Raw genomic sequence first — 26662 nt, 5'->3', positions numbered from 1 at the left:
CCCTGACACCCCTCCAACGCACCCCCCTCCCCAGACAGTTGGATCTCCCCAGTTTTTTCCCCAACTGCTCCCCAGGGTCCTGCACTATTTGTGGCTTGATTACAACTCATCAGTGTGAGCTCTCCATGATCACGCAGTCAGGAGCCACAGAGCTCTGCCATCGTATAGACAGCAGAGTGAGCAAATTGCGGCATGGAAAGAGCGGCAATATCAGCAAAACGGCGGGGACATGGAATACAGAAGTAATAGAATCTATGTCTAGTCAGAGCCGCAGCACCACCTGTTGGACGTAGATTCGTACTGCTTCAGTCCAGAAGCAGTTAAGGCCTGCTTGAATGAGTTGAAGGTGGGGCAAGCCTTGTGGGGAGGGATGTTGGAGAAGCAGAGAGAGCAGTTAAGGAGAAGAGATGGTCCGAACAGTTATCATGAAAACTTATTTGCGCGAACATCAGTGGTTCATGTTCGTGATCGAATGCAAACTTTATGCGAGTTCGACCTGCCCCCTATACTACATCATTGGGCTAAACTTTGACCCTCTACATCACAGTCAGCATACCCATGGTAGCCAATCAGGCGGCACTCCCTCCTGGAGCCCCTCCCCCCCACACCATTATATAAGGCAGCAGCGTCGCCCATGTTCTCACTCTGTGTGTTGTAGTATTAGTGAGAGAAGGGAGAGACATTGGAGGGATAGGGAAAGCGATAGTTAGGAGGTCTGTTAGCTTGCTCCTTGCTGATATTTGTTGATGAAAAGTACCCAAAAACAGCTCTTTTGAGAGCTAATGTTCTTGTGATGTGTTTTTTTTTTTGTGTGGCCCACTGACACTTACATATACAGCCCTGTCTGTCGCAGTTGGCCCTTGCTAATTGCTATACTGTGCCAGGCCCAGCACATTCAGTGCATACCTTTTCACTGCACCTGTGTGTGTGACAGCTGCACATTGTATTGATACCAGTGCGTGCATACCTTTCACTGCACCTGTGTGACAGCACACCGTTTTATATACCAGTCCGTGCATACCTGGTAACTGCACCTGTGTGTGTGACAGTTGCACATGTGTTGTAATACCAGTCACTGCATACCTTTTACTGCACCTGTGTGACAGCACGCTGTTTTATATACCAGTCACTGCATACCTGTTAATTGCGCCTGTGTGTGTGACAGCTGCACATTGTATTGTAATACCAGTCACTGCATACTTTTTACTGCACCTGTGTGACTGCACATTGTTATACCATGCCAGCATACCTTTTCACTCCACCTGTGTGACTGCACATTGTTATACCAGCAGTTAGTGTATACCTTTCACTGCACCTGTGTGACTGCACATTGTATTAGTCAAGTCAGTGCATACTTTTCACTTCATCCCCCCCAATATGGACAAAACAGGCAGAGGCAGTCTACCCGGCAGGTCTGTTTGAGGTCGTGCTGTCATGATTTTATACGGCCCTGGACCAAAGTACAGTGTTCAGAAGGCACGTGCCATCAACCCCCAAGATTGTCAGGATGTAGCTGACTATTTAACACAGAACACCTCAGCTTCCACACAGAACCATGACATATCTTACTCCTCCTGCTCTGATTCTGGCACCCCACTCAACACTCAGTCGGCAGCCACCAAAGTGCCATCATCCCAGGGCTCAGCGGTGTGGAATTTTTTTGGTGTGCCTGCCTCAGATGAGAGAAATGACATCTGTACTCTCTGCCACCAAACATTGAGCCATGGAAAGACCAAGACCCGTGTAGGGACAACTTCCTGACGAAGGCACATGATGAAAAAGCACAAATTGCAATGGGATGACCACCTGAGGAAAAGCAGCACATAAAAGCAAAGCCACACACCACAGTGAAGGATACTAGGCCACAATTATTTCTCAAAAAAGGCAATACCCAAACTGTACCGTAATGTTGAAAGGCAAGTGGTGTCATCTCTGGCACACATAGTACATGCCTGACTAATTTTTCTGGCTGCACTGTGGCTGCAACAACAAAACAAAAGGCATGTACATGTGTCAATTCCTCTTTGTGATCGTTACCTTGCCGTGGTGAAGGGGCTTGCGTATCACAATGAAGCAATGACCGCCGGATTTATGAGTGTGTTGGGGGGCACACCTGACCCAAGATAATAAGGTCGTTGCTTCATTGTGGACAGACCAAATTCGATCAGCTGGAAAGTCACTGTTGTTCTGTCATTGAACTACCTCAGCCCGGCGACCATATGGGCTTGAAAACCGCCATTGCCTGCACTCTCGCCATGGTGCGCACCAGTCCAGCATGACCATCACTACACAAACAGCTGTTTGTGGTGCGTTACACAGTGAGTTTGGTCTGTCAGTGTGAAGCAGTACACTAATTACACTACCTGATTGATGTATACACACGCAAGATGTTTTAAAGCACTTTATGTCTCCAATTTAGCATGCAATGTGATTTCTGCCCTTAAAACCCTGCTCTGCGTGAAATCCGTAATTTTCCCCAGGACTTTTGGCGTGTATCCCACTCCACCATGCTCCCCTCCAGGTGTTAGACCCCTTGAAGCATCTTTTCCATCACTTTTGTGGCCAGAATTAATGTTTGAAGTTTTGAAAGTTCGCCTGCCCATTGAAGTCTATTGCGGTTTGAAAAGTTTGCAGATAAAATCGGAGGTTTCGAGCCATCACTATTAAGAAGTATCTCTGGACAAGATCCAAGATGTACAGAGGGGAGGTATGGTGGATGGATTTGTATGCCAGGCAGTGACATCAATGGGAACATCAAAGAGTAAGTGTGTATAATGTAATGGCAGTCTAGTTTAAAAAAGAGATGCCATTTCTTAATAGGTGGAAGTTTCTCTTTGACTCTTTCCTATACTACTATACCATTCATAGGGAAACAGGAAATGTGGGTGCCTGAGGTGCCACTGAAGGTTGGGCCCACTATAGGAGCACATACAAATACTGTTTATGGGTGGAAATTTGGGTGCCCGAGGCAAAGTACTCACTATTTGTAGTCATGTTTGCATAACGAGCTCCCGAACGCCCACATTTCCACCCATAAATTATAGTTACGAAAACTCGCTTTCCACAACACCTATGTATGTGAGAGGAGCCACTCACCACCACAGCCACTGGTTTTCTCTGATCCCCTGTCCCTGGGTCATGGTCTGGTGGCTACTCCACACACACCATACTAGCCACAATGTCAGGATTTGTACCCAGATCTGTGCAATTTACCCTGCTCAACCATGGCTAGACTCATGCACATGATCCACCTGTACTCATTACATGCAGCCAAGGGGGTAAAGGCAGGACCAGGACACTAACCAGTAAGATTACATCAGAATAACCAGGACACTAATCAGCCAAATTACACCGGAATCCAAAGTGGACTCACTTTCGCTGGACTTTCACCTTTTCTTTCCCTCTCTTTATTATCCTTATTTTCCTCTCTCTTTTCCCCGGGTCAGACCGTGGGGCATCTGAATCAAAATATCGCTGCAGAAGCATTTTGAGTGCCAAAGACGGCAGCGGATCACCCCCTGGTCCTTTTCCTGGGTCCATCTTTTATGTACAGTGCTGCCCATAATTATTCATACACCTGGCAAATTTTGACTTCAAGTTACTTTTATTAAACCAGCAAGTACTTTTTTGACTGTAAATGACATAGGTGTCTCCCAAAAGATAATAAGAAAATGTACAAGAGGCATTATTGTGGGGGAAAAAAAACATTTCTCATCTTTTATTTATAGTTGAGCAAAAAATGTCCAGTCCAGAAAGCTTCTCCTCTTTTACGCCAAATGAAGGAAACATCATTGTGACCCAACAATTACATTTTTGAGGTGCTTGACATACATTGCTAAGTGCCTGATTGGCTATCCACTGCTTGCCTGCACAGTCAGTGGGATTCTGTATGTGAGGGGTGTCAACACCTCACAAGGCACTGCAAGTCATAACAGCCATGGCACAGGCACACACATCCAAGCACAGAGTAATGGTAATGCCAGAACTATGCTAGTCATGTGATTGGGAGCCAGCGAATGGCAGCAGAAAATGTGCATCTGTGATACAAGAAGGAGATCCATAGTGCTAGAAGCAGGTAAATATACAGTAACTCCGCTCCCTGTGCTACTCAGTTGGGGCAAAGTGTGTGAGTGGGATCAGAAGGGAGGAGTTTGGATCCCAGGGGGTCCTGTGAAAATTCTGCAGTGGGGCCCACTGGGGTGTTTTTACAAGAAGCAGGAAATTTGGGCGCATGAGGCAGGTGGACAAAAAGGGTGCCGCCATTCACTCCCATAATAAATATCGTTTAATCGGCGCCCAACAGGAAAAAAGGGTGCCGGAGAAAAATAACGTTTTAAAAGCGGCGCCCGGAGACTTTTAATGTTTTATAACTGTTTCTCATGATTACACATTATTTAATGATTTATAATTTTTTAAACATTATTTTTAAACGAAAAACAGTACAATATTTTTTTAAAACATTACTTTTAAACGAAAAACCGTACAATTTTTTTTTTTTACATTTTTAAACGAAAAACCGCACCATATTTTTTTAAAACGTTATTAATGCTTATCACAGGGGGGTCTTAGGTTTAGGCACCACCAGGGGGGTCTTAGGTTTAGGCACCAACAGGCGGGTCTTAGGTTTAGGCACTAACAGGGGGGTCTTAGGTTTAGGCACCAACAGGGGGGTCTTAGGTTTAGGCACCAACAGGGGGGTCTTAGGGTTAGGCACCACCAGGGGGGTCTTAGGTTTAGGCACCAACAGGGGGGTCTTAGGTTTAGGCACCAACAGGGGGGTCTTAGGGTTAGGCACCAACAGGGGGGTCTAGGGGTTAGGGATAGGTACAGGGTGGGTTCTGTGTGAGAGTAGGGTTAGGTATAGCTTTAGTAAAATTCTTATTAATGTTTTATTAAACGTTATTATAAAGTTCAATTTTTAAACAGGGAAGATTAACGTTTTTAAAATTGCCGATTTTATACACATTATTTAATGATTTATAACTTTATAAAACATTATTTTTAAACGAAATATAACACAAATTTTTTTTAAACGTTATTCATGATTATCTTTTAAAACCCTGCGCCCTTTTTTCCCGGCGCCCTTTTTTAACGTACGCGTTTTTACACCCCTGCAAACAGCTTGCATAGAATAAGGAGAGAGAGACTCTATTGTGCAATACCTTTAATTCTGTTTGCAAATTGCAAAAGAAATGCACGTACAAGATCGCATAAATTTGCAAGCATATCTCACATGCTTAATGTTCCACTCCTCGGGCATTGACCGTGGCCAGTGGGGGACATAAACAAGTGTATGTGGTAGGTCTGGAGTCCAGGCAAGCTCTGTGTGTCGGGTGATAATGACGACGCGTTTCAGATTCTGACTTGACAAAGACACACTGGTGTGTCAAAATGCGTTGTCAGGTATTGCACCATAGAGATGCTCTTTTCTCTCTCCTTTTTCTGATACAGACATTTGTCAAATCCCACCTCTGAGAGAGCTTCTCTGGATGCTACCTTTCCTCCTTTCATTTTCTAACATTAGCATTGGATCCACTTTGGACATAATATCCTATAGTCCTGGTAGTAACACGCAGCGGGCATATATTTGTCTATTGTGTATGTGTAGCTTGCGTAGAATGCATGCTGATGACTCACAGATACTGTGTTACTTAAGCTATGGCCTTTCGATGTGACTGTGTAGTTGTACTATGTAAAATAAAAAAAACAGAAAGTAAGATTAGCTTTATTGCTTGTAAAAGACAAAGAAACAAGCTGTAGTTCCTGTACTTTACAAAACACAGCGTTATGGTGTCCATTAAAGAGACACTGAAGCGAAAAAAAAATGATGATATTATGATTTGTATGTGTAGTACAGCTAAGAAAAAAAACATTAAGATCAGATACATCAGTCTAATTGTTTCCAGTACAGGAAGAGTTGAGAAACTCCAGTTGTTATCTCTATGCAAAAAAGCTATTAAGCTCTCCGACTAACTTAGTCATGGAGAGGGCTGTTATCTGACTTTTATTATCTCAACTGTAATTGAACTGTTTACTTTTCCTCTGCTAGAGGAGAGTTCATTACTTCACAGACTGCTCTGAAAGACTCATTTTGAATGCTGAGTGTTGTGTAATCTGCACATATTATAGAGTGTTGCAATGTTAGAAAAAACACTATATACCTGAAAATAAAAATATGAGAATATTTTCTTTGCTGCTAATCATCTAGTAATTATTCATAGTACACAACCAATTCATTATATCATATATTTTTTTTCGCTTCAGTGTCTCTTTAAAGTACATTTTTAGTGCACAATCTCATTTTTGATCAGATTATTCAGATCTTATTGTATGAAAACAGACAAACTGCTTGGCCCAATCAATCCTGAACGATTGCATTGCCTTTAAGAAATGGTTAATCAGCATGGCGGATTTTTGATAGATAAAATCGTATTTGGTTTAGATATGATTGCGGGTTCATTTTTTAATGCTATGCAGTAAATCCTTTTCTTTTAATCGAATGATCTTACAGAAGTGAGATCTTTTGCTCAAAATCACACTGTTCATCAGAATAATTTTTTTCGCCAAGTACAAACCGTAGATTGTACCCTGAATTGGTTTTGGCTAGTGTTGCTCATCACGAGCTCGTGATCATGAGTAACCCATGATCATGAGCTTTTTTTCCTGATCACGAGGTCGGATTCCGAATTCGTGATCGCCTCTGAATCGAGGATTCAGTTCCAAATGCACCTGTGATTGTGCTCCAAATCCGGCTTAATCCGTGATCACGGACCGTGATTATTACCTGAAAGTCGACTTTAGCGGTTAATAGCAAAGCTCCCTTACATGCTAGAAACACGGAGGACAGCAGGAGCTGGTGGTATAGCATCCACCTTGGACGTGCTCTCAGCTATACTTAGTATAGCCGAGAGCTGCGGCGGGGGCGGCGTGTGTGTCGGCGGCCGACAGAGATCTTCAACCAACTTAAAGATCGCAAGCTAGAGGATATTGGCTGTGGACCTTTCTGAGGATATTGGCGTGGGATTTTTTTTTAAAGGTACAGGTAAGTATTTATGGTTAATTAAGATTATTAAGATTATTATTTTTCTCGTCGTCGTGTTTTTATTTCATTTAACCCTTTGTGGAAATGGGTAAGGGGTACTATGTACCCCTATACTCATTTCCACTGGGAGGGGGGTGGGCATCTGGGGTCCCCTTCATAAAGGGGTCTTCCAGATGCCACCATGAACACACTCCCCGGGAGTTGTCGCCCCCACCTCCTCCTGGGGCACCAGAGGTGGGGAAGAGCCCCTTGTCCATGGATTTGACAAGGGCTCTGGGGGGGGGGGGGGGAAGCTTGGCCACCCCTCTTCCCCAGAGCCCCCCCATACCATGGACCATGCGGGCTGCTATAGTCAGGGTGTGAAGCCCCACTCGGCCGGGGCTCGACATTCTCGCTATCCAAGCCTGCACAGGGGACAAGGGGTTAAAGAGGCTTGGGAGGGGGGACCCCACGTCATTTTTTAAAATTTCCCACCCTCTGAACATAAAAAAAAGTTTTAAAAAAGGAAAAGATGCCAGGGATCTTTATACAGCCATATTGTGGCTGAATCGTGATCGCTGGCCAAAGCGTTGCGGCTCTGGAGTGGTTTCCAGGGGGTCCATATGCACTGGAAACCCTGTCAGGAAATTCATTGCTTTTTCTTTTGCTATATGTAAAATTACACTACTGTTAGGTTTGCCACATTAACTGTCATTTACCGCTTTTAAATATATACTTTTTTTTCTTTGAAACTTTAAAATCTATTTTCTCAAAAACCATAAGGTCTTTCTGAAAAATGTTTTTTTTTTTACTATTGTTCCCACTGTTCTTCTTAACATATCTGTCAAATTTGGTGTTTCTAGATTATAAGGGGGCTTTGCTATTAACCTCTACAGTCGGGTGGTTTTGGCAGGTTTGTAATCATGAATACTTTTTTCGTTTGTAACTGTAAAAGTGATTTTCTCAAAGACGAAAAGTTTTTTTTGAATTTTTTTTACGTTGTAGCCACTTCTCACCTTTATAATCCATGCAGTCTTGATGACTGTAGCATGTATGGGGGCTTTGCTATTAACGTTAAAGTCAAATCTGTGATCAGGGCCGTGATCATGGATTCTGCTTGTAATCAGGGTTAAAATCTAAGTCGAATTCGGATTTGGGCATCCAATCCGGATCACGATCACGGCGTATCCGGATTCCGATACGGCCATGGTCGGATTTACTTGAATCCATGATGGGGGGTATCCGAGCACCACTGGTTTTGGCTCATACCGGTTCTAAAAGGATGGGGGGTGGGGATAATGTCCAAAAGTCATGGGCACTTTTACAATGAGTGAATGTATAAAAACTTACATTTTTACAATTAACATTTTTTTAAGCAATTAGGATCATAATATATGGTGTGCTAGTGGTATATCGTCTTCTGTTACTTTATGGCCTCCCCTATATGCAATGTTGGAAATAGGAGCTGCCTGAAGACACTCTTGTTGCTATGTAGATCCTTCTGCTGGCTGTCATAGTGCCCTCTTCTCAGCTAGCCAGAGGGATTATGGTAGACAAGAACACTGAAATAGTTATAGAATTAAGAAACATCCTCCTTTCTGTAAGCTGACAGCTCCTTAAAGTTAACCTCCGGACTAAAAATCTACTCAGCAGAACTGAAAAGGCTTGGTGTTTTTTTAACAGTTTCACAGCATTGGAACTTTTTTTTTCTTACCAAAGCATAATTTTTAGCTGCATTTTTATCTAAGCTCCACCCATCAAAGATGCTGTGCAGAGCATGATGGGATTTCCTATGTTGTTATTCATGTTGCCTAGCAACTGGGAGAGGTGCTCAGGACACAGGGCAGTTGGAACTGTATCTCATACTCCCTGTCACCTCCTTTCAACCAAAAAGATGTCTGCCATCATGAAATCAAACATTTACCTGTTCTTTTAAAACAGGGTGGGTAAGAGATTATATTTCCTATTTATTTTAATAACATAACTAATGTAACTTAATCACAGTATGTTTGTTTAGGCTGAAGTTCCTCTTTAACCTATCCCCCCAATCTAGGTCCATACCAATGTATACCTTGCCCTTGTTATCTTGTACTATCACTGTCCTTTGTGTTACTACTGTACATTTGTCTATTGTACCACTGAGTTTGACTGTGCAATCCCTCTGTCCCTGGCGAATAAACCTGATTCTGATTCTTCTGATTCTGAATTCCAGTTGGTATTGTTTATGCTTAACCTCACTATGGAGAGCTATTAATGTGTACGTGTAAGGCACCAGGAAATTTGGGACCCAAGAAATAGTGTATAGTAGAAAATTGGTAACATTTACTGCTATTCAAATATTTTACAGTGGTAATTTTCATAAGTACAATGTCTGTAAATATATTACTAATATTTTACTACAGTTAAACCTAGCACTATTCTCACACAGAACCCTCCCCCTTACAATGCCTAGCCCTAACCACCCCCCTGATGCCTAACCCCAAACTCCCCTCCTGATGCCTAACCTTAACTGCTCCCCCAGCGCAAACCTCCTTCCTGACACCTAACCTTATCTGCCCTTCACTGCCACACCCCTTCCCGACTGCTAAGCTTATCTGCCCTAAGCTTAACCCCTCCTCCCCACAACAAGTTTGCCATAAAAATTGGAAAGTACCAGAGGGGCCGTGAAAGTTTGGGTCCCGCCATAGGTGCCCATACAAATCAAAATCATGTTTATTTCGCCAAGTACAATAAGAGTTGTACCCGGAATTGATTTTGGCACAGTCAGGGTCAGTGATGGAGCAGTAACAGAAAGGTGCATACAGTGATCCAGTAGAAATGCAGTAATTACAGAGTTTATCCAGTGAATAAAGGTACAAACAGATACATACAGTAAGTACATACATACAGTAGGTACATTTAATACATGCATAGAATACAGGCATAGATAGGAGAATATTGTGCTATCACTTGCCCTGATGCCCACCGCTCCCCTGTTCTCCTGTCTAGCCCCACTATCGTATCTAAAAGTCTCCTGGGACCCTCTTCCTGGTAGCCGGATCCGGGCTCTACTGTGCAGGCGCTGGCCGGGCTGTGTGCGTCCTACGTCATGCACATGATGTCATACGCATGCGCAGAGCGCTCCTGGCCATGGGCTTGCACTGTAGGATGCACGCAGCCCAGTCTGTGCCTGCACAGTAGAGCCCGACACTGGCGACCTGGAAGAGGGTCCCAGAGGGCTTTTAGGTATGATGGGGGGCTAGACAGAAGAACGGGGGGAGCGGTGGGAGCTAAATGTCTGACGTCGTAAGAATCCAGGAAGCGCACGGACCGGCCAGTCAAGTGAAAAGCGCACGGAAATCTACCCTGCGACTGGATGAGGAGGCGGAACGGGGGAGCGCGGGCTTGCTAGAGACGCACCCGGGAGCCAGATGGATGGGCATTGGCAGTCATCTGTATATGATATGCGCAGAGTGCTTCTGAAAGCGTAAGTGAGATTCTGTTATTGCGCACAGAGGCATTCTCAACAGTGTTACGCTATATGCATTTTCTTTCTCTTTTATATTTTTATGAGTAATTTTAACAGTGAGAATAAAGTAAAGTCCCTGTAAGAGGCTTTTTGAAAACTACTGAGGATCGTGCTGTTGATTGGATTAATACAAAGTGCAGTCTCCACCTATGCAAAGAGGTGGGCTACATCTGGTGAGCAGTGTGGCATGTATTGTGGTGGATTGGCACTGTTCACAGGTGTGAATACGGAGGCACGGTGTTTGCAATAATTGAACTGTCTTGCTGCTTGAACTGTATTAACCTATGGGGAGATCTTCTTTTTTCTACAGAAGGACCTGGATATGGTTATAATGCTATTCCCAAGACCCACCTGATAATTGAGGTGGATACAATCTGGTGAGCATCTAGTGAGAAGAGACGAGGGAGACAGATGTGATTTATCACCTGGGGAACACAAGACATGAGTGACTTCTAGGGGTTGGAATAGTGCAAACAAAAAGACTGAACAATATTTGTTCAGTTACAGGAGTGGAGAGCGCAGCAGTACAATTGAACTTTGTTATCCAAAAACTGGACTTTCTGCAGCGAACCCATTGACTGTTGATTGTACTAAGTGGTAACTAGTGTGTGAACTTTGGCGCAGTGTTTTATGATTTGATAGTATATGCCTGCCCCCACCCCCATTTCTCTTAATATTTTCACATCTGGGCCCATATGCAATTTACTTTTTCTCCAAAGTTTTCTCCTAGCTGATATTTTTACCACACGTTATAAAATGCCTTTTAAGCCGCCAGCAAGAAAGAAAATACTCAAAATAAATGTAATAGTACTTTTTCGCCAACTTTTGGGTACTTTTTTAATTGTAAAATGCTGAAAATTTTGTTTAAAGAGAAGATGAAAATTATCTCCTAGGAGACAGCTCAGGTGAAAAAAATGAATTGCATTAACCAGTCAATGGATTAAGACAGGCATTGAAAATGAGTAGTAATGTGCACTGCAGTCAGTCACTCATTGCTGGGAGTTTACGCATGATACATTTGCCATGGTTGAAAGGAAGTGTTATTTAAGGGCACTGACAGTTTTCCAAATTGTTAGCTGGCTGCAAACTGAAACAGAAAGATAATTTTTAACATTAAAACTGGTAAGAGACTTGTGCACTGGGTTGCCAAATCATCCCTTTAAATACACATCTAAGTAACGCAGGTTCTGGCGCTACTTAGACATAATCAGAACCTAAATCACATCTAACTAGCTGCAAGGTCTATATAATTTATGTGTATCCATATTTAAAGGGTTGAGTTGGCAACATTGATTATGCAGTCCAGAGCCCTGCCTATGGATATTATACAGTAGATGCAAGTTACATTTCTCCTTAAAAGTACAGTACAGTTGTTAGGAAATTATATTTGGTAATTGAAATACATTTTAGAAACTTTTTTTTCAGCAGAGGTGAAACTGCAGTTTTCCCACAACTAATTTAGCAAGTTTTAATCATTCATCCCTTATCTTCTGATATTATCAGTGATCTGAGGACAAATGACAGTGGACGCAGACATATCAAAGTGGGATTTAACTCTCTGAACTAAAATGTATGTACCTACTCTTAGGTTTAGAAAAGAACATTTGAAAGCATTTCCAGAGTGTAAAAACGCTTACTTTCAATGCAGAGATCAATATAAGTTTATATTATTCTGGTAATTGGCAAATGTAATAATTGCTGGCGAGGAGACACCATCTGCCTGGTGTCTTCATTCTGCTCCTGCTGTGACAGGACATAAAGCAAAACCTTTCTAAATAAGGAGCAAATAAAAACAGACTCATAACCTTAGTTTTAACCATTTCTCACTGTGCCCAAAAATAACATGTTTTCGGTGGAGTTTAACCATAAAAAAGTTCACCTGTTTCCTTTCACTGACCTTTTGGACATTTATGTTAAGGTGGACACCACTTATGCCATAGTTGAATGTTGTTAGGTTTAAAAAGAACTTTGATCTGTAGTTAGTAAATCATTTCACAAAATATACAGTTTTACAATGAACTAGTTTGAAACTTGCATACTACAAAAAGTGAATAAATGTAAGTTAGGGCTGCCTTTTGCATACTTGAACCATGTTCCATTTAGTAAGCAGTTATGTAATACAGCATTGTTTAACGATCAAGAGAAAAAAAAACCAAGAACACCCTGCTAGCATTACTAGTCTCTGACCTACTAAAAACAGCAGCATAATGGAATAGTTAGATTCTTAGAATCCAACTTCACATAATATGGCACCTTGAAGGGAACCTGAAGCAAGAGATATATGGAGGCTTCCATATTTATTTCCTTTTAAACAATACTGGGTGCCTGGCTGTCCCGCTGATCTATTTTGGCTGCAGAAGTGTCTGAATCACACAACTGAAACAAGCATATGGCTAATCTTGCCAGATTTTTGTCAGAAACATGATCTGCATATTTGTTCAGGGTCTATGGCTAGAAGTATTAAAGTGGCCACTAATGGTCCTATTTCTAGCGAAAAATCATTTGAGTGGATTGGTTGGAAATAATCTCCATTGATGGGCACAATCGATTATGAACGATTATAAAAATAGTCATCCGATTGGATTTTTGTCAGACCAAAATTTGGATTTTCTTGTTGTTTGTGATAGATAGATAGAAGCAAATATTGGTGCTTTGATGGTGTAGTGAACAATTTCCCTTCCAATCAGAAATATCTGATTCCTCGAACGATTTTTGGCTAGAAATTGGATTGTTAGTGGCCACCTTTAGAGGCAGAGCCAGTGCTACCATTAAGGCAAGTGGGGCAATTACTACAGGGCCCCCGAGCCCTGCCAGGCCATAAAGATGTGTAAGACCACACACTAGTGATGTCGGGGAATAGGCGTGCAGCGGATCCACCCCTGTACCCACAGGGTATAGCGTACAATTCCTCCAAAACGATCCAGCACAGCTCTTTTAATCAGAAGATTATTTTATTGGATCATAAAAATACAAATATTAAAGCTGCATAGTGGCTACGGTCCACCGTTTCGGACCATCACAGTCCTTGTTCACGCCACACAGCCAAATGAACAACTGCAGACATGCTCTTTATATAGTCAAAGCTCCAACAGGGCAACCAATCAGAGGAACCTATGCAAATGACTGGACCTGATGGGGAACTACAGGGCTTGTCCACAAAGGGTACCGCCCTCCCACTCCATTGGTCAAACATTTTGAAATGTATGATGTCACAGCAGGAACATAAACACATAAATAGAAACATTTCTAACTCTGATCTATGGCACCTGTTGAATATCTAAAAAGATCCTGGGAGGAATCCAGGGCATCCTGATGCAGAGGGCATGGGTTTGGATGTGTCAAATACAGTATAAAACTGTAAACGAACAAACACCAAGCGCTGCCCGCCGTCACCATGGCAACCACCGTCACATGACAACCAATGCGGAAGGACGTACGCAATGACGCCTATACTGGCGTCCTATTGCCACCGCGATGCGGAAAAACAGACGCATAGTATGCGTATAAAAATACGAAACAGACACAAACAAAAATGCGCATGCCCAGTGCTATCAATAGATGACCTGGACTCCACCCATAAAATAACACCCCTAGTTCAATAATGCATGGTAAAAATGTGCAAAAGAACCTATGATACATAAGTGACAAATAAGAAGGGGACCCAAAGGACACCCCCCACCCCCAAACAACAGACCCAGAGCCATAGAACATCTACCACACAAAATTTAAGTCGTATTCCTTATTTAGTCCCCCACGACCAATAGTCCCCAATTCCCTAATCCAGCGCGCCTCTCTTTTTAACAATTCTCTACCCCTATCACCCCTAAACCCACGGGGCACCCCATCAATAACTTGGACTCTGAGCTGACTAACATCATGTCTAAATTGGACAAAATGCTCTGAGACTGCATGATCTAAGCTTCTACCTCTAATATTGGATTTGTGTTTGGAAACACGATCTTTGAGCTCCTGTGTGGTTTTTCCCACGTAACAGCTGCCACATGGACATTTAAGCATATAAACAACAAAGCGTGAACAACAAGAAAAGCGACCTCTAATCGCATATCTCTTACCAGAGGAAGGGTGAGAAAAAACATCACCTCTAATAATGCTGTGGCACATGTGGCAGCTGAGACAAGGGAAGGTACCACACACGCGGGGCACCTGTATATTAGATCCACGGTTAGGGTCAGAGTGAACCAGCCTGGATCTTAAAGAGGAGGCCCTTCTGTAGGAAAATAAGGGAGGCTGCTGGAATACAGGAACATGTGGGAGGGAATCTTTAAGGGTGCGCCAATGTTTCGTAACAATACGTTGTACCTCATCACTAATAGTATTAAAGGTAGAGACGAATGCTATTCGTCCCTCATCCCTAGCCCTATTTCTCAACTTGTTCTTTCTCTTTTGGTATCTCATTAATGTATCAGGGGGATAGCCTCTGGACTGAAATTTTCTGCCCATCTCAACTAGTCTTCTCTCCCTCAATTGGGTGTCACCCACAATTTTCGTTACCCGATCATACTGGCTATTGGGAATGCTGACCACCTGATGACGTGGATGGAAGCTATCAAAATGAAGCACCGAATTCCTGTCCGTACTCTTGACGAACAGGTCCGTGCTAAGCTTCCCATCCTTCTTAAAGACACACGTGTCCAAAAAGGACACCTTCTCCCGGTCCGCGTTGACCACCAAACGAATTTATCTGCACTTGCTATGTAGATTTTCAACGAACGCTGTAAGGGTCGAACGTGGCCCCGCCCACAAACAAAAAATGTCATCGATGTACCGCCACCATCCTTTGGCGTACATCGTGAACAGTGGGTCATGATAAACAAAAGCCTCCTCCCAGAGACCCATAAAAAGATTAGCGTAAGAAGGGGCCACGTTCGACCCCATGGCAGTACCGCGTCGCTGCAGAAAAAATCGACCTTCAAAAGAAAAATAATTCTCCCGCAAAATCAGATTCAAAAGCGCTATCAAAAAACCACGCTGTTGGTGATCGTAGTCGGACCGGGTGAACAAATAGTGGTCTACAGCCTCCACACCGCCATCATGTGGGATGGCAGTGTAGAGGCTCTCGACATCAATGGTGACCAGCGACAGCTCTCCCTCTACCTGCTCAATGGAGGCAAGTTTGTTCAAAAAATCTCCTGTGTCCTTAATATAGGAATCTAGCTGTGTGACATATGGTTGCAGCACTTTATCTAAAAATTGTGCTGCAGGAGTGAACACAGAGTCCACGGCGGCCACAATGGGTCGTCCGGGGGGGCGGTGGAGGTCCTTATGTATTTTTGGCAATGTATAGAAAAGAGGAACTACAGGGTGTTCGTTAATCAAAAACTGTTTTAAGTCCTCTTCCACAATGCCCTGGCCGACAGCATTATCCACGAGTCCCTTAAGTTTCTGTTGTACTCGATATGTGGGATCACAGGGCAGTTCTTCATATACATCACCATTAGCTAACTGTGCATATATCTCTTCCACATAATATGCCGTATTAAGGACCACCACCGCCCCTCCTTTGTCAGCTCGACGAATCGTAATGTCCTTCCGTTCCTGAAGACTACTAATTGCTAGACGTTCTTCACTAGTTAAATTGGGCACAGTTCTCCGTTGGCCATTTTTGCACTCTGCCTCAATAGTGGCCAATTCTCTTTTAACATTTGAGATAAAAAGATCAATGGCAGGATTGGAGGGTGGCCTGAACGCACTCTTATTCCCAAGGCCAGTGTTCTTAAGAGAAAGACCATGTTCTTCTACTTCCTGAGCAACTGGATGTTCTGGGAGATTACTAAAAAAATTTTTAAGTTTCACTGATCTGAAAAAACTGTGCAATTCGATACCCAAGAGAAAGAAATTGGGAAAATTGGTAGGACAAAAAGAAAGTCCAAAATTGAGCACCCTCTCCTCGATCACACTGAGGGGTGAATCTGAGATATTCATAACAAGGGAGACTACGTTTTCCTCTGGCGTAGTTGCATTGGATCCCTCCTGTTGTTTTTCCCTTTTGGACCGGTGTTTCCTGCCGCCCCTGCGGCTCCTTTTCCTGTATTGGCAGGTGAGGAGTCCCCCGATGGTATCGAGGTCTCGGAAGTATTACTCTCCTCTGCGGAGCTGCCTACTGCTTCACCTTGTGGGCGGGGAGGGTTGCGGGGTCTGGGTCAGCCGCGTCCTCTTCCCCTGCCTGCTGCAGGGTTGGGAACCTTTTGCCACGTGTATACGTAACCACTGGTGTAATCCGAGATATCTCGTTTGAACTTCGCTCGTTTTGTATCTTCTTGGGAGTGTAGGAAAGTTTCCATCTTGTCATCAAGGCTTTCCATATACTGATCATACTCCTCCCCTGTTAATGCATGGCGGAGTTCCGTTTTTAAAGTCTCTACCTTTAATACTATTAGTGATGAGGTACAACGTATTGTTACGAAACATTGGCGCACCCTTAAAGATTCCCTCCCACATGTTCCTGAATTCCAGCAGCCTCCCTTATTTTCCTACAGAAGGGCCCCCTCTTTAAGATCCAGGCTGGTTCACTCTGACCCTAACCGTGGATCTAATATACAGGTGCCCCGCGTGTGTGGTACCTTCCCTTGTCTCAGCTGCCACATGTGCCATAACATTATTAGAGGTGATATTTTTTTTCTCACCCTTCCTCTGGTAAGAGATATGCGATTAGAGGTCGCTTTTCTTGTTGTTCACGCTTTGTTGTTTATATGCTTAAATGTCCATGTGGCAGCTGTTACGTGGGAAAAACCACACAGGAGCTCAAAGATCGTGTTTCCAAACACAAATCCAATATTAGAGGTAGAAGCTTAGATCATGCAGTCTCAGAGCATTTTGTCCAATTTAGACATGATGTTAGTCAGCTCAGAGTCCAAGTTATTGATGGGGTGCCCCGTGGGTTTAGGGGTGATAGGGGTAGAGAATTGTTAAAAAGAGAGGCGCGCTGGATTAGGGAATTGGGGACTATTGGTCGTGGGGGACTAAATAAGGAATACGACTTAAATTTTGTGTGGTAGATGTTCTATGGCTCTGGGGCTGTTGTTTGGGGGTGGGGGGTGTCCTTTGGGTCCCCTTCTTATTTGTCACTTATGTATCATAGGTTCTTTTGCACATTTTTACCATGCATTATTGAACTAGGGGTGTTATTTTATGGGTGGAGTCCAGGTAATCTATTGATAGCACTGGGCATGCGTATTTTTGTTTGTGTCTGTTTCGTATTTTTATACGCATACTATGCGTCTGTTTTTCCGCATCGCGGTGGCAATAGGACGCCAGTATAGGCGTCATTGCGTACGTCCTTCCGCATTGGTTGTCATGTGACGGTGGTTGCCATGGTGACGGCGGGCAGCGCTCGGTGTTTGTTCGTTTACAGTTTTATACTGTATTTGACACATCCAAACACATGCCTTCTGCATCAGGATGCCCTGGATTCCTCCCAGGATCTTTTTAGATATTCAACAGGTGCCATAGATCAGAGTTAGAAATGTTTCTATTTATGTGTTTATGTTCCTGCTGTGACATCATACATTTCAAAATGTTTGACCAATGGAGTGGGAGGGCGGTACCCTTTGTGGACAAGCCCTGTAGTTCCCCATCAGGTCCAGTCATTTGCATAGGTTCCTCTGATTGGTTGCCCTGTTGGAGCTTTGACTATATAAAGAGCATGTCTGCAGTTGTTCATTTGGCTGTGTGGCGTGAACAAGGACTGTGATGGTCCGAAACGGTGGACCGTAGCCACTATGCAGCTTTAATATTTGTATTTTTATGATCCAATAAAATAATCTTCTGATTAAAAGAGCTGTGCTGGATCGTTTTGGAGGAACTGCCAGGCCATGACTTCCCACTTCAATCTTCCATGCTCCCAAGGGCCCCTGCATGGTAGCATTACAATTAGATTACTTTGCTCTGCAGCCATAGGCAGAACATTCCTATACCCCTATGGCAGCCGGTGTCAGACAAACCTTGTAGAGGGAGGAAGCACCACTCTGGTTCTTCCAATTGGTCGGGTGGCAGGTGTTGTTATGGAGACCGGAAGAGCTGGGGTTTGCAGTGACATTTAGAGGCATTGTGTGGGAGAGCGGTGACCCTGCTGCTGGCTGAAGCCAGGTGTGCAACTCTTGGGGTCTCCTTGTATAACAAGGGAGACAGCTATAGGTGGGACTGTCCCATCCTCATAGAGCATGCATAGTTTGGGCAGCACAGTGGCGTAGTGATTAGCACTCTCGCCTTGCATCGCTGGGTCGCTGGTTCGAATCCCAGCCAGGTCAACATCTACAAGAAGTTTGTATGTTCTTCTCGTGTCTGTGTGGGTTTCCTCTGGGCACTCTGATTTCCTCCCACATCCCCAAAACATACAGATAAGTTAATTGGCTTCACCCTAAATTGGTCCTAGACTACAATACATACACTACACAATATAGACATATGACTATGGTAGAGACTAGATTGTGAGCTCCTCTGAGGGACAGTTAGTGACAAGATTATATATATACTCTGTACAGTGCTGTGGAAGATGTTGGCGCTATATAAATACTAAATAATAATAGTTTACAGTTATATAGTGGTCTCCAGTACGTGCTACCAGTCTTCATCCCACTGCCTTCCTCTTGTGACTCAGTGCATGTAATTACACTTATGCATAACATAACACGGGTCAAAAGAGGCAGGCAACGGGAAGAACATAGCGAGCAGTGCACCGGGAAAGGGAAGATACAATGACAGGTGAGATACAATGTTACTATCGTGCAGGGACCCAGGGGAGAACAGGAGAATTGAGGGGAAGATCGAGGGGATGGTTATGCTCAGACATACAGCTCAGGGGCCCCAGGAGCCAAACTTGCTTGGGGGGCCCCAGGTTACCTTTGCCCCAGGGGCCCCATAAGAGGTTGAACCGGCTCTGATTAGAGATAGAAGATCAGCAGGACTGCCAGGCAACTGGTATCGTTTAAAATGAAATAAATATAGCAGCCTCCATATCCCTCTAACGCTTCACTTTAGGCCCTTTTTACACTAGCAATTAAAACCTGCATTGTGGTACCCTTTCTTTCCACAAGTTGCTGTGAGTGCTATAAAAGTTGATGGAGACCTGCACAGTTAATGTGGTACGGTGTGATGTGCCGGAAGCTGTCGATCTGATGCAAAATCTGCCGCGTGTTATTGCATATTCCATGACTACCACACAAATTATGCAGCAATGCAAGTCAAGGGGCACTGCAGCAAGTGTACATGGCAGGAGTGCAGTGCGGCATGCATGCACGGACCGACATGAACCCTAGTGATGGACTTCCTGCCCAACAAGGAGTACATCACTGTACCCTGTGACCCTGTTGCTGCACAGTGGTGGAGGGTCATATGAATTTTGTGGTGTGATGCAAAGTTGGGGACATCTCAGGCTCTCTTCTCAGGTGATCAGGAACTCCTGTGGCTTACACAGCAAGCACAGTGATTCCCAGCAGGGGCCTGTGTGGCACAGCCACTGTTCAGGTTCCAAACTCTCCACGGGCCCCATATGGGAGTATGGTTTGTCAGGGCCGGATTTCTGGCAAGCCCACATAGGCCATGGCCTAGGGCACCAGAAATTTAGGGGCGGCTCAGTGAGGGGCAGTAAAGCTGTTCTATGCAGCCATCTACAAAGACAGCTTTAACCTTTGAACTCTCTGTCCTGTACTTGTGTTGTCCCTGCAAGCTCTATCCTGCAGCAGGTACACATCAGCCTAACTCTCATGGAGACACAATGGGTCCATCACTAATGAGATGGCAAACATAACATATAGGTTCTTAAAGAGACTCTGTAACAAATTTTTCAGCCTTAGTTCTTCTATACCAGTGTTTCCCAACCTTTTCCGGCCCGGGGAACACTGTCTGACCAAATTTTTCTCCGGGGAACGGCGCGCGCGCGGTGGGGGCGATGCGGCCCCCGGTTGTTTGCGCGACCTAGTGGACAGTGCCGCTATGGGGGGGTTGTGCGGCTGCATAGCTGGCATAGTTGCCCCAGTGTAGGGAGTTTAGTTGCCTCAGTATAGTGCCCCAGTATAGCCAGTATAGTGCCCCAGTATAGCCAGTATAGTACCCCAGTATAGCCCCCCAGTATAGCCAGTATTGTGCCCCAGTATAGCTAGTATAGTGCCCCAGAATAGTGCCCCAGTATAGCCAGTTTAGTGCCCCAGTATAGTGCCCCAGTATAGCCAGTATAGTGCCCCAGTATAGCCCCCCAGTATAGCTAGTATAGTGCCCCAGTATAGCCAGTATAGTGCCCCAGTATAGCCAGTATAGTACCCCAGTATAGCCCCCCAGTATAGCCAGTATTGTGCCCCAGTATAGCTAGTATAGTGCCCCAGAATAGTGCCCCAGTATAGCCAGTTTAGTGCCCCAGTATAGTGCCCCAGTATATCCAGTATAGTGCCCCAGTATAGCCCCCCAGTATAGCTAGTATAGTGCCCCAGTATAGCCAGTATAGTGCCCCAGTATAGCCAGTATAGTACCCCAGTATAGCCCCCCAGTATAGCCAGTATTGTGCCCCAGTATAGCTAGTATAGTGCCCCAGTATAGCTAGTATAGTGCCCCAGAATAATGCCCCAGTATAGCCAGTTTAGTGCCCCAGTATAGTGCCCCAGTATAGCCAGTATAGTGCCCCAGTATAGCCCCCCAGTATAGCTAGTATAGTGCCCCAGTATAGCCAGAATAGTGCCCCAGTATAGCTAGAATAGTGCCCCAGTATAGCCAGTTTAGTGCCCCAGGATAGCCAGCATAGTACCCCAGAATAGTGCCCCAGTATAGCCAGTTTAGTGCCTCCCGCCCGTCCCCGCGGCCGCCTCTGTTATTACCTTGTTAACAGCGGCCGCTCTCCCCTCTCCGGCGCGTGTATATTCAAGCAGCGTATCTCCGGCTGCTCTGTGTGATGCACTGATGCGGAAGAAAGGAGGGCAGCGACTTCCTGTAACGGCGATATGTATCGCCGTTACTATGGTAACCGAGCCCTGCCTCCTTCCGCATCAGTGCATCACACAGAGCAGCCGGAGATACGCTGCTAGCATATACATGGTCTGGAGAGGGGAGAGCGGCCGCTGCTAAGGTAATAACAGCGGCGGCCGCAGGGACGGGCGGGAGGGGGGATAAGAGCACGGCACACCAGGCAACGTTCCGCGGCACACTAGTGTGCCGCGGAACAGCGGTTGGGAAACACTGTTCTATACTATAAGTTCCTATACCTGTTCTAATCTGCTCTGGCTTACTGCAGTCTTTCCTAACTGCACTGTCTCTGTAATAAATCAATGTATCTTTCCACTGTCCTGTTTGTCGGGCTAAAGCTTGATTGTGTGGAATGTGCAGGGCTGCTTGTGATTGGTAGAAGCGATACACACCCTCTGCAGGCCCCCTGCATACTCTGAATGACTCACAGCTGAGCCTATTAGAAGCTGGTTAGTTTGTTTGTAAACACTGCCTAAAACTGTTAATTACAAGCCAGGATTGCAGCAGAGAGTGGCAGAAACAGCACAGAGGGGCACAGGAGAAAATAATGAATAGAATGGTATGCTTTTTATTGTAAGAATATTAGAGTACAGATTCTCTTTAAGGAAAACATAATTTATAATCTATACGTGTATTACTAAAATAGTTATTGTCTGTGACATCCAATGATGGAATGTAAGTAGAATTCTCATTGGGGCACGCAGAGAGATAACAACCATACAGACAATATAGTTGGCCTTGGGCGGTAAAATGTACAAATCCGGCCCTGTGGTTTGTACTACCCTAACGGTGGCCCTGACTGTGATAATATGGAGAGCAATAAAGTTTTTAAAAATACATGACAGAAGTCAAAAATAGTTTTTTTACACAGAGCTGATTTCACAGATAAACATCCAATATTATTATCACTAATCTTTTTAGCCCATTAGATAATGGGCACTGCAGTGACCCCACACACCTGTGATTTGCACCCACACACTCTTGTGAATCATGCGCCTGCAGTGCACAACCACCACCAACCCGCACTCGACTCTTACCCGACCCCCCTCCCCTGCGCCCATGGCACACAGCCCTGCACGGTGCAGTAGTACCCACACAATTCTGAAAGCATAAGAGATTGATGAATCAGCAGCGTCCCTCAAATCAGAGGGACTACTGCCTTTTTCCAGTCAGTTAAACAGATGCAAGTCTGGGAAGTTGGAACTGCAGCAAGCACTGTGAGCCACACTCCCTATGAAGCATCAATAATTGATGTGAAAAAGCTGTTAGCCCCTCTGCACTGCCACTACTCTCTCCATCACAGCTTAGTGCCTTATGCGCCTGTATTCGTAAGAGATTTTATTGTAACAGATATTATTGATGTAACTTTGATTTCAACCTGAGCGGTGGATACCACGCAGCAAGAAAGAAGCTGCACTATAAGTAGGTAGTTGCAGTGTGTCCAGTTGCCCCTGCCTGGAATAATGTGCTAGGGTGGGTGTGCAGTCATGCAATGCCATGACCAAGGCTAAGGTTTGCTAAAGACCACAGAAATTGGAATGTAGAGGATTGGAGTACAGTCATCTTCTCAGACAAGTTACATCTTCAGCTTGGTCATCTTCTGGTTAGATGAAGACCTGGAGAAGCCTACAACCCACAGTCTCTCATACCAACTGTAAAACATAGAGGAGGATCAGTGATGATCTGGGGGTGATTCAGCAAGGCTGGAATTATGCAGATTTGTCTTTGTAAATTATTCAAGAATCAAGCCACATACAAGGTTATCTTAAAAAGAAACAGGCTTCCTTCTGCTAAGACCCTGCTGTCCCACAACTCAGAGGATTGGTGTCAGCAAGAACAGATTTTCTGATTATTTGTGATCTGCAGTATCACCAATAATACAAATACTATACCTGATTATGTGGTGATCTGCAGAATCACCAATAATGCGAGTATAGCGAGACACAGGGCAACCAGATGTAAAGATAGGTGTTTGGTGCAACACTAATACAGATAGAGATACCAACTTCCCCAGAGAAGCTGGTAGAGGGAGATATCTCTATAGAACACAGGGATCAGCACTCCAGCAAGCTGGAGATGCAGATGAACTAGTAATCAGTCCACCCGAGGAGCGGGTGGTGCACAGTAAGACAATGTATACTGATCACCCGTGGAGCGGGTGATTCAGACTGTACTGCAGCAGGTGATCACCTGAGGGGCAGGAGATCAAGACTGTACTGCAGCTCCTAATCACCTGAGGAGCAGGCGATGAGGACAGTACCATAGTTACTAGTCACCTGAGGAGCAGGTGATTAAGACTGTACTGCAGCTACTGGTCACCTGAGGAGCAGGTGATTAAGACTGTACTGCAGCTACTGGTCACCTGAGGAGCAGGTGATTAAGACTGTACTGCAGCTACTGGTCACCTGAGGAGCAGGTGATTAAGACTGTACAGAGAATCCCTCACCAGGGACTTAGCTCACTGGTGAGGGCAGGAGAGTCAGACAAGCAGATTCGGCAACAAACGGACAGATACGGTACAGAGACAGAAGGGTTAAATCAGAGTAGTGTTCAGGCTGAGTCGGCAACAGGATCAGATAGGCAGAAGCACAGAATCAGTAAGCAGAAGAGTAGTCAAGGCTAGCAGAAGGTCATAACAAATAATACAATTCCATTAGTACTTTAGCTATCAACAGAATCTGACTGTGTGGATCCCCAGCTCCTGCTGGTTCTAGCACACTTTGGGATCTGACTAAGGTCTGAGTGTTAACACGTAGCATTTGCAACAGCAGACGAGGAACAACTGACAGGCAGGTCCTATATATACTGAGAGCGCCCCACAGCACCGCCCCAGTCACTCAGCCAATCAGGAGCACTGCTGGAGTCAGCGTACCGGCCGATCAGCTGACTCCCCTTCTATTCGCATAAAGGTCCTGTCACCTGGGAGCCCTCAGTCTATGTGCAACTGAAGGACCAGGCAAAACTCCACCATGTAACTGCGCGGCGAAGGCCGCCGGCTGAGACGCGGAGACAGCCGCCATGCCGCTCACCGCTGCGGCGGCATCTCCGCTATCTATTACAATTGGTATTTCTAGCAGGACTATGCACCACAAAGCCAGGAGAACCAAAGTCTGGATGGAGGATTACCAGAACACACACATATTTTCAGATACTTGTCCTGTTCTCTTGATGCCAAAAAGGTAGATTGTGAACAATAAATCCTCTAGTGGTTTTTATTACAACAATATCAGCAATGGCAGTGTTCCTATTCTCTTAGTAAGTCAGTTTAAGCTTGCAAACGTTTGCAGATGGTGAGTAAATAAAGAAACAAATAGTATGTTCTCTTTGAAGTCCTAACTTATCGCATCCAGCTACCCTTCAAACACCCATACTTATTTTGAAATCAATTTAAATATTCTTACTTTTCCAGCCATTGCCATTTCGATAGCAGTGTTTTCCACAAGACTAGCCTCAGAAAATAGATGTAATTTACTACCACAACTTTTATCCCAACTCTCTAACAGGCTGACCACTCCCACTTCTGTAAATGATTGAAACACCTGGTACAATACGTTCAACCATTTTATTCCTTGCAAACAGCAATACCTCACCCAGAAGCTAAAATATCAAATGAAGTAGAAAATCTGGTTGTTCCATATTAGAATAAGCTGACGATCGACGTGTGTGCTGTTGAATCTTAACTTGAATATTAAACACAGGAAGCTAAACCTTTTTTTTTTGTCAGATGGCTGATTTAAGACTTCAGACACAAATGTTTGCTGGTCCTTAGAGGAACTTTATCACTAAGCAAATAGATCACATATTTACAGTACATCTATGCCTAGCAGCTTGCTTTAATTTAGTGAAGGTAAAGTGAAATTCTTATTGTTGCCTGGTTACCTCAGCACTGACAGTTTTTCTGTCCCTTAATTAACCCCCACAGACAACCCCCTCACCAGCCTTGAAATGACCCTTTTTATCAGTTCAAAATATTCCTTTTGTAACGGTTGGGTGTAGCAACTCAGATGTCTGATTATATGGTGATCTGCAGAATCACCAATAATGCAGACGCTATACCTGATTATGTGGTGATCTGCAGAATCACCAATAATACCGGTATAGCCACAAGGATGCTAAGTGTGTAGTGCTTGGTGCAACCGTAACTCAATAGTTTAGCTAAACCTTACCAGAGGAGCTGGTAAGGTACTATCAGTACTGGTGACTGTATAGTTTGGATAGACCTTTCCAGAGGGGCTGGGAAGGCACCCACAGAAACAGTACAACAACAAGGAATCAGGAGAAACCTCTCCAGAAGAGCTAGAGAACACTAGCAATAAAGATAACTGGATAGTTTGGTGAAGCCTTACCAGAGGAGCTGGTAAGGAACTATCAGTTAAGTGACAATCTAAGGAGAGACGACCTTTCCAGAGGGGCTGGAAAGGTAATAGCAAAAGTCATGACTGTGTAGTTTCACTAAACCTTACCAGAGGAGCTGGCAAGGTACTATCAGTCACTAAAGGAGGAGTAGTGATACCACACCAGAGGGCTGGTGGTTAAATAGCACACCTCACCAGTGGCGAGGGCCCACTGGTGAGTAGGATGGTCAGACAGGCTAAGTTCGGCAACAGAGAGACAGTATCAATACAGAAATCGGAAGGTAGAAGAGTAATCAGTAATCAGGCAAGGGGTTCAGTAACTTTAGGCAGATAGGCAGAAGTACAGATTCAGTAAGCTAAAGCAAAGTCAGAGTATAGCCAGAGTCAAACACAGGTAGTCAAAAATATACAATAATCCTAGTCTTGGTGTGAAGTCCTTGGTTTCAACACCTGGATCTAGTCTAAGGTCTGAGCGCTAACACGTAAGTATTCACGACAGCAGACGCCGACTGAATGGCAAACGAAGGCTTATGAGGAAGAGGGAGACTCTCAGCCACTCCCACCTCAGATTTCTGCCAATCCGAGCGGCGAGAGTCATCCCTGACGTCAGCCGACCGGCAGGTCAGCTGACGCCCCTTCTGTTAGCATAAAGGTCCTGTCTCCACGCGCGCCCGCACGAGACAGACCCCCTGTGAGCCGCAGACAAAAACGTTTCCGGCGTACTAGACGCCGATGGAACGGAGAACACTTGATAGCCAGGGAGGGAGGCGGCTGCAGACACCCCCTGCGTGTCAGCAGCCGCCGATTCAC

General features: G+C 44.6%; 1 protein-coding gene across 1 annotated transcript in view; it reads right to left on the bottom strand.

The window, feature by feature from the left end:
- The window catches only part of LOC137547350 (alcohol dehydrogenase 1-like), a 97285-nt gene extending 72348 nt beyond the window's left edge, over positions 1-24937 (bottom strand). The window contains exon 1 of the mRNA XM_068270863.1: positions 24899-24937. Coding sequence (XP_068126964.1) covers positions 24899-24916 — 18 coding nt within the window. The 5' untranslated portion in view covers positions 24917-24937. The remainder of the gene's footprint in view (positions 1-24898) is intronic.
- Between the last annotated feature and the right edge of the window lie 1725 nt (positions 24938-26662).

Source organism: Hyperolius riggenbachi, chromosome 1, assembly GCF_040937935.1.
Source record: "Hyperolius riggenbachi isolate aHypRig1 chromosome 1, aHypRig1.pri, whole genome shotgun sequence".
NCBI classification, from domain to species: domain Eukaryota; kingdom Metazoa; phylum Chordata; class Amphibia; order Anura; family Hyperoliidae; genus Hyperolius; species Hyperolius riggenbachi.
Note: the sequence above shows the minus strand (reverse complement) of the source record. Positions and strands in the feature narration are given on the sequence as shown.